The following is a 9643-nucleotide window of genomic DNA, read 5'->3' as shown; positions in this document are numbered from 1 at the left end:
AGAAGCATGGCCAGCAGGTCGAGGGAGGTGATTCTGCCCCTCTACTCTGCTCTGGTGAGGCCGCACCTGGAGTACTGCGTCCAGCTCTAGAGCCCTCAACACAAGAAGGACATGGAACTGTTGGAGCGGGTCCAGAGGAGGGCTACAAAAATGATCCGGGGGCTGGAGCACCTCTCCTATGAGGACAGGCTGAGGGAGTTGGGCTTGTTCAGCCTGGAGAAGAGAAGGCTGCGGGGAGACCTGATTGCAGCCTTTCAGTACCTAAAGGGGGCCTATAGGAAAGATGGGTAAAATCTTTTTAGTAAGGCCAGCTGTGACAGGACAAGGGGTAATGGTTTTAAACTAAAACAGGATAGGTTTAGACTGGATATAAGGAAGAAATTCTTTACAGTGAGGGTGGTGAAACACTGGAACAGGTTGTCCAGAGAGGCAGTGGAGGCCCCATCCCTGGAAGCATTCAAGGCCAGGTTGGATGGGGCTCTGAGCAACCTGATCTAGCTAGCAGTGTCCCTGCTCACTGCAGGTGTGTTAGACTAGATGACCTCTAGGGGTCCCTTCCAACCCAAAACATTCTATGATTCTATGAAAAATAGCTAGTAACGGTGGGTTTCTTTCATTGATACTCTCTTATGTTTTAGATGCCTGCTTTCAGCTTAAGTTTAGACGTACTACCTTTTCTATAAAGATATTCAGCTGTGCCTGACTGGATTTACTCTGTTAAGGCCTCCTAACCACCTTCCCTGGGTAGAACAAGATGATTGTTAGTTTGGCTTGACTCAGGACAAAAGGACACAAGCTCTTGAACATGGCAGCCTCAGAGACTGAAGACCGAAGACTTGGGAAGAGTCTTAAACGTAGCCCCAAACAAAGCCCTTACTGAAACAGCACAAGAAGTAACTCCTGTTCAATAGGAATATACTTTCATCAATTCATCAGTTTGCATTTCAAAAAACAACACTACCAATTCCATGCTAGTGGACTGTTTCCCTAAATAAAGAACGTAAGGTTGTTGTGAATTACTAGAGATACTTCTGTCACTTGGTAAACCAAGAATGCTAGAGAGACACTGAAGGCCTGTTCCAAGGAAATGTAATGATCAAGATTTGCTGTCATTTTAATGTCAGAATAAAGACCTACTCCTCATGATACATTTCACCCCAAGATATTATTTACTTGATTACATTTGTATTTACCACTTTGTGTAAAGTTTATTATGAAAACATCACATTGGTTTATTGATCCCGGGAAAATTAAAGCATTAATAAATTATTTCAGCCTTTAAATAAATGTCTCATGATCTTGGAGATATTACTTGCAACTTGCTGGGTGTTACTCACCATCAAATATCTCCAAATCTACTTTAAAGCAGCAGGTGGTGTGCCTGCACAGAAATCAATGATATTATAATGCTGCAAAACCAGATTAATGGAATAGTGAATCAATGAAACCCAATGACAGCCACAGTTTATCTCCCTGTTCATCATTTAAAAATCCTGTAGAATTTTTGAAAGAAAATAAAAAGGCTAGACAGAATTTTAGACTAAACTATGATTCATTTATTTTTTATTTTTTTATTTTTTGCTGGAAGGAAATAATTTTTGCCGCACTGGAGTATGTTCAATTTAAGCTACATTTGTGATGACTACATAAACTGGTGATTTTTCAACTTTTTTTTTTTTTTTTAAGTTTTCAATGCTCCCAGTTTTCCAGCAAAGATGCAGATGCCTGTATATACCTTGCCTTTCTGTCTTCCATTTTTGCATCTCTTCAATCAATCGACAGACCCTTTGAAGCTGAACACCATTCATGTTGGTAATACTTGATTTTACACTCTTGCTTTTACAATTTAATATGCAGGCCTATAAAAGGACTAAAAGATAATTTACGTTTTGGTAATGAAAATGATAAATTATATCTTTTGCCCTGATATTAGAAAGAGATCATGTAATATAAGCATATGCTTTTACAAGTTGGAGGACACTTCCCTTAGTTGAATACAGCTCCCTAGAGTTCACTGATTTCAAGTATCTGATATATTCTAATGAGCTACACAACTGGTTTAAGAGACATAATAAGGATATAACAACATTAGCATCTTACTACATGTATGATCAATCTAGATTCATTTTCATGACTGAAATCAAAACATAAAAACAGATTCATAAATCAAATCATACTGCAGGAAGGGACTAGTTAGATCCAAGTTTGGTTTTTGGTATATCACAAACTACAAATTTCCCTGAACTAATTCCTGTACTAATCAAAATACAGTATGAGCTTGTGAAATACATTCATGCAAAATTACAAATAAAATTAATCATGAGTCTTAATTTCACATTTCGCAATAGTAATGCCTAAAGTCAGACTGAACCATGTGCAGGACACTGCCGAGCTCTTGGAAGAGTGTCCCTTTGCGGCTTGCAACTCCGTGTTAGAAACTAGCTGGGAAACCCTTTGCAAAGAAAATGCTGTAACATCTGAACAGAAGTCCATAAAACTTTATACATGTTATAAAACAAGTCTGCAGTATGGAAAGTCAATTTATAATGACCTAACAGTTCCTTCTGGCTTTGGATTAAAATGTGAGTAAGTACAACAGCACAAGACCAATCAATCAACTGAGGTTATAAATGCTACTCCTGAAAGTGCTGCACAGGAGAAAAGACTATTAGTGAAGAAATACTGTATCACAGGGAATATACAGTGTTGGCTTTGGAAACAATTGCTATAAAACAAATATCAACTTTCCACTATGTAAACAATCAACAGCAAAATTCCATTTTAAGAAGTCTAATAAAATATTCTTTATTGGAACTGTCTTCCAGTTTTCTCAGCCATTCTAGAATATGCACAAATATAAATTAGATCTTAATATATAAATTCTGATAAAAACAATTATTCCAGAAATCGATTATAATATTTTAGAATTGGTTTTTAAAAGAGATATTTTATGAATATTAACGCTCTGTTTGCATGCTGAATAGAGCAGTATTATCACAGTAATATGGTAGATACATATACTTAATCACAGTCCCAATTCTGCAATCCATTTTGTCCCACTTCAACGTCCAATTGTCACACTTTACATGGAATTTCAGTTGCATAAACTTACAGCTTGCATTACTTTTTTTTTAATATTAATTTAATTCCTGTCATCATCACACATTTTTAAATGCAAAGAGAAAAACTAAAATGAATGAAGAGTTGATACTAATGCTTGGCACCGTGTTATTGACAGTGTTTAAAATTAGAAACAAGCATAACTGAAAATGGACGGAAATTCTTAATCTTCTCCGTTCAATTTCATTTCCATTTCCAGCTCTGTAATCTGACAATTCCGAAATTTTTTACGTGTATGCTTTTATTTTTTAAATTAATGAGCAAATATACACAGGAATGAGTACATGTTAAATACCACTTACTTTGGCAATACCAGAATTTGCACAACAAAAATGCAGAAGAATATGAGACAGGCACAAGTCACGTAATACTTAAATGCAGGCAGAGTAGTTGCTCGATACTAGAAGAAAAAAAAACAACAAAGTTTAAACCCACAATTTCCAAAGCAGAGAAAATATCACCAAACTGAAATTTCAGCTTAAAGATACAGGTATGTATAGACAGTCTTTAGCAACAGTAAATTCCCCATTGTTCAATGACTTCCCACATCCACTCACATAGGGATAGGGATTATCAGGCATAGCACTGAATCCTTTTACTTCTTGAAGAACAGCTTAAGTAGTCATGTCAAATGGTTTTGTGTTGTTCCTCCACAGAACAGGATACCCAAATTAATCATAAAAAGTTTAATTAAAAAAAAAAAGTGAAAGCATTTTGTAAAATATTTCTAGGAATGGCCAACCATTCTTAGCCGATTCCAAGTTTCTTAGTCATTAATTCCCCGAACTAATTTTCAATTATTAATAGATACTGAATGGGCTGAAACAGTTATAAAAAAATGTAACAGTCATTTAGACAGGAAACTTCTGAGCACACAAAGCAGCAAACTGTAGATCTTGCCACGGATATGTATAAACTTTTTATTTCCAACAGCATAGCTAGCAATCGTACTGGTATGTACTACAGCTATATTATTACTTCAATTAAAATATTCCATGTCTGTGTTAAAAGGCCTCATATGTCCACTGATACTACTAAACACTTGATATTCTTAGGAGAGAGTCAATTTGATCTGTTTTATCACAAAAAAAAATCTATTTATGAATCTGTAATTAGCCTGTCTAGAGACATAAGAATTAAGCAATGAAATATTTATCAGAGCCATTCTGTTATTTGAGATAGATATGTCTAGATTGAAACCAATTAAGCACTCAAAGGGAAATGACCTAAGTATTGGGCCTATTAGAGTTACTTACCCTATCGAAGTTTTTTTCAAAGGGTAAGAGTTTAAGACTTGATTATTAAAAGAAAACACAGCAAAGATTATTTTCAAAAAGTGCTCAAAATGCAAACCTCATAAAATGGAAAGTGCATGAGCTGTGCTTTGTAACTGCAAGCACACAGCTGTGTCTTTGTGCTTAGTGCCAAGTTCTGCCCTTGTAACTGTTGCACCAAACTTTACATGAACATGTAGAAATTTCGTTTAGCAACCCAACGGATTTTTTTTCACTTTTGAATTGTATGAAAAATTAAAAGCAATTCTTATCACATACCTAACTGAATTTCAAGGCACAAATATGACTTTGCTTGATGGGTATTTTTGCAGCAAGTTTTGTTCTTCCACTTGCTGAATATGTTTGTTGTTTCTTAACGGTCTTGTCCAACAGTTTTGGACCTTGAGATGCTGTTAAAATCTTAAAATATTCCAACCCACTTGTAAATTCATTTTGGTGTTTCATACTTCTCCAGACATTTCCCAATGAAGTCAGGTGACTCACTCCTTAGGTTAAATAATTATTTTGCTTCATTACCTTGCTGTGTGTTCAGGCCCTACAGGGCCTGAAAAGCTCCTGTTTAAAAAAAAAAGCAGGCTTCTTGATGTGTTCTTTAAAGTCAAGACTAGACTGGTGAGACATTCAAAGGCAATGAAGAAAGATATTAGAAGGCCAGATCTGAAAAGAACAATTAGTTATTTGCCATTCCATGGCATTCTACAGACTGAAAGAGATTACTCCTACAAGGAGCATCTACAGAGATGAATAATTCAGCTCCCTGATTTTCTCCCAAGTCTTGATTCCCTGATTTTCCAAAGTGCACACATGATGGTTTCCTCTCAAGTCCTCTTTCAGAATTTATCAGTTAGTACTACCCACATTAAAATCTGAATGTGCTTCTAGACACACCTTTGATCCCCTCACTCAGTGTACCCTTTAAACTCTATGGATGAGACCATATCAGGTCTAGCTTCTTCTCTCGGATGCCATCTTCTAAACAGCCTCAACAAGCCTTGAAACTTTTTTCACCCTAATGTATTGCCAAGGGCACACACATGCCTTTGGCAGCTGGTCATAAGAACACTATTCTGCTGAGCTGTGAAAGAATCTTTCATTCTGGTCATTACTCCAAGAACTAGAAACAGTGTCATTTACTGCATCAGTACATACATGTCTCAAACATGTTTTACCACACATATTAGTCAGAATCCAAGACAGCTAGGCATTTTTCTTAAAAAAACATTTACAATATTGTTTCCCCAGAATGACTGTGAGCATCAAGTTCACATGGAGAAAACTAATGAGCAACTGGTATCATTACAAGACTATCATTACTACAGGTGGAATCTTTGACATGGCAAAAGAAAAAAAAATCAGAGTGGAGTTTGATAAATGCCTTTTGAGGATGTAGGTGATGGAACTTAGGAATTCTTTGCTCCAGTTACATCAAATTTGGACTATCAAACTTCCTCCCATTTTTGCGAGGCCATGAAAATTTCAAGAAATTCAAGTGAACTGCAGAGCCCTACAAACAGGAAAGCAGCCTCAGATATCACATTCATAAAATTTCTTCCATAAATGAGTTAAAATATTGTTGTAAGGTTTGAGCACTTCTCCCTGCAGGGGGGGTGCTGTGGCCATGGCTCTGTGTTACAAAAGCAAGGGGTACAAGCTTCACTTGGGATGAGGCAAAGAAGGAACCAAGCATGAATTTGCAGTGAAAATAACTTACTTCTTTTTCCAGAGTCTTGTTATAGAAAAGAAGTGATATTCTTTGAATGTCTTCAGATTTAAGCCACTGCCTAGAAGAGAAAAGGAACATTCTAATTGACATAAGAATCAAGTAGTCCTGTCTTTTTATATTACTGAAATGCAGTAAAATAAGAAAACCACTTTGAAGAAAGCAAGTTCTTGTGTATTGCAATGTATATGGTGAATTGCACTGACAGTAAAAACGGAAACTACACATCCCCTCTCCCTTTTGACTTCAATTGCTAATGTACACATGAGACAAAAGCTCAGATGAACCATTTTTTCCATGGATCATTCCTAAGGACAATCGAGGGAGAGATTTATATGATGTAATTCTGACACTGATATTCCACTACTGGCCAAAATACCGTAGTACATCCAGTGCACAGAAAAGAATCTGAGATAAAAACAGACCTTCACAAGGTACCTTTAAGAAGTGCACTGTTACAATATGTAAGAGTGGCAGGTAAATTACACTTTATGAACATCTATTCTGAATGAAAATTTAAAACCCGTTATTAAAAGAGGTGGAGTGATTTTGTCTTTGAGCTGTATTAGTATCTTGACCATGATCCTGTACTCTAGAGGTAGATTTTGATCTTTTTACTGATTATAAAATATTCTTCCCTGCTTAAAGATGAGAAATACAAAATAGAATAAGTACTTGCATTGCAATGACAAATCTATTTTAAAAGAAGTGAATCTTGACAAAAGCTTGACATAACTTTTACAAAATGAAATGTTCTAATATGAAGGTCTACATTTATTTTAATGGACACTTGAAAAGAAACAATATTTAAATGTCAAGAGTGTTAGGTTGCTTGCACCTCAAGGGGACTAGACAAATCTGAACTTCTGTGAACATGCAATATTTGAGCTTGAACAATAATAGCAGGGCTTGGGATTTTTTTGCAACCTTTCCAGCAATAACTTCAAATTAGGCTCTAAGCTAGCAGTGTAGCTAATGCCTTCTAAATAAAAGGGAATGTCTCAACTGACAGGCTGCAATGCAAGTAAGTAGCAGCAATGAACCACAGTGGAATATATGCTAAATTAAGGTCCTGGGAGAACAGGAGTGGACAGAGTGGACTGTAAGCTATTAGCTTTGATTTTTGAAATCTAAAATATTTGTTTCCTTGCCTGGGAGACTGTCGTTGTCCCTGTGCAATCAGTTTCATTATAAAAAGGAGCTGAAAACATCTTCAGTTCTAGGTATGCTTAATTAAAAAATATATTTCTGAGTTTGCTCTGCAATGTCTCCCATCTACATCAGATCACAGTTAGGATTTTGAGAATAAATGGATATGATAGGCTGTTGTACGTATAGGATGATTTTGTTTGGGTCCAGCTGTAATCTACTGGGGAAAACATTCAGTTTATGAACATTTTTCGTAAATTGTGAAAATTAAGTGCAAGTCTTTTCCCGTTTAGTTATAAACATTGAACAAAAAGTAACTGTCTTGTCCGTGTTGTTAACTAATTTTCCTTTTTTTTTCTTACGGTATCTGACTGGCGGATTGATTTAATTACCATTACCACAGTCCTAGAAAGTTCTGTCTGCAGATCTACTCCCAAAGGCCTAATTTGGTCTGTACACACCTGATTACATGTGAAGTCAGTAGTGCCATTTAGAGCAAATGCTGCCTCATACTCCACATTATAAGCTCATGTTTTCAGGAAGAACTATACTGGGTTTAGGTAGCAGTTGCCAAGAGGTCTGACGTGAGGGAAACAAGTATAACCCAGACAAATGGAAGTGGAGAGTCAGAACAGAAGGGGGAGCACAAAGTCACATACCTTTGGCACAGAGATAAGGGCTGAAAAATTCTGCTTACAGCCTGACTCTCTGATAAGCCTAAAAGTTACTGAAGTATCTGCAAGTACGTGGGGATATGCTTCCTGGGAAGCTAGGTACTAAACTTCTGTTTAAATTCTTTTGTAATTTGAGGAACAACACAGACAGACAGCTGAATTCTGCCAGTACCCACAGAGGCCTGTGGTTTGATGGGGCTTGTACCAATTGTCAATGTACAGCAAGGAATTACACACAGAACATAGCAGCCACCATGACTTAAGGAAAAAGGAGAGCAAAGAGACTGTGTCTCTTTACCATAGTAACCTACTTATCAAAGAGCAAGTAATGTCAGTTTAGCTCCCGCTGTGGGTATACATTTAGCCAGCGGATTGCTATCCATCCTACAGAAGTCCCCTAACCACCAAGGCTCAGGTTGGCATAGCTAAGGCTACTCATCCCCCTCCTGTGCAGAATGGGCACTTTGCAGGCAGGAATACTCTGTTCAAGGGATGGGGAAAAGAAATGTGGAGACAGTATGATGTTTCACCCTAATGGCTAAGGCACTCAGCTGAGAGACAGAAGCTCTTTGCTTGCTCCTCACTCGCTCTTTTAAATCTGTATTTACATATCTTTTAATGTTGTGCTCTAACAGAATAATAATGAATTAAGAGGTCATAACTTTCCTCACGCAACTTTGCGAGTAGCGTTGCCAACTAAATCTATGACTCTGAATCATGCTCTAAGGCCAGCAGACTGCTTTTTAAATGCCACAGTTTGCATTCCAGCAGAAGGAATTGAACCCAGATGCCCCGAGTTACTGACAGCGAGTGCATGTGGCATTTGGCAGCTTTGTGGAAAGATAGCTAAGCTAGCTTGTGAACCAGCAGGAAAGCAGTGAGTGAGGGAGCCCAGAGAAAACACTACACTGCTTTGAAAACCTGAGGTACCATTTGACTATGTACTGCTCTATTTTACACTGTGTAAAAACAAATTCATTTGGACTACAGCTTTTTCTTGGACTAAGAAGATCCAGACTCTGCATTCCCTTACCTTCCAGTTACCGGCAGTTAAACACCTGGGCCTGTAATGTCCGAAGACCCACATGTTGTGGCCATTTGCTTGTAAACAGTTACTTTTTTCACAGCATGACACATGGCAAAGAACCATGATGTGGATGAAAAAGTCAGACCATGCTGACGGCTCAGGGTGGAAGAAACAATTAATGTTTGCTTTTGAATTATTTTAATGAAATTTTCTAATCAAAAAGGTTAAAAGAATGGTAATTTCAATGCCATAGTTTATGTGCAATAGTTTTTAAAGTTTTCTTCATTCAGTCATAGATCTATTCACTAAACAATCCAAACTACACTTAAAAACATTTAGAAATACCAGTTTTCTCATAATTTTCACAAAAATTTGCTTCTTGATTCATGAAAGGAAAAGATTTAGCTTTGCAACCACTCCATTAGATTAGTTGGTAGTGTTATTTTCATTCTACAGCTGAAAAATTGAGGCACAAAACCCCCGCAGAACTATAAAGAAAACAAAAACATGATCAGTTTTGTATCCTAAATGTAGGAAGTATTTTATCTAATTTTTCTGACTGCTTAGCATTCACATAGGTAAAGTATTATTGAATTAACTTGCCATTTGGGGAATCAGCACTTTTGACAATTTATTCTCAGGTAACCAATTGAATAAT

The 9643-nt window shown here is 36.9% G+C and overlaps 1 protein-coding gene across 1 annotated transcript in view; it reads right to left on the bottom strand.

Annotated features, from left to right (window-relative positions):
- ADCY2 (adenylate cyclase 2) overlaps nucleotides 1-9643 on the bottom strand; it is a 212722-nt gene that overhangs the window by 58056 nt on the left and 145023 nt on the right. Inside the window, exons 13-14 of the mRNA XM_009638721.2 lie at nucleotides 6127-6196; nucleotides 3423-3520 (exon numbers count right to left, since the gene is read on the bottom strand). Coding sequence (XP_009637016.1) covers nucleotides 3423-3520; nucleotides 6127-6196 — 168 coding nt within the window. The remainder of the gene's footprint in view (nucleotides 1-3422; nucleotides 3521-6126; nucleotides 6197-9643) is intronic.

The sequence above is a fragment of the Egretta garzetta genome, unplaced genomic scaffold (genome assembly GCF_000687185.1).
Source record: "Egretta garzetta isolate BGI_Z169 unplaced genomic scaffold, ASM68718v1 scaffold264, whole genome shotgun sequence".
In the NCBI taxonomy this organism is placed as follows: domain Eukaryota; kingdom Metazoa; phylum Chordata; class Aves; order Pelecaniformes; family Ardeidae; genus Egretta; species Egretta garzetta.
The sequence above is the reverse complement of the archived record's forward strand: the minus strand, read 5'-3'. Positions and strand labels throughout refer to the sequence as shown.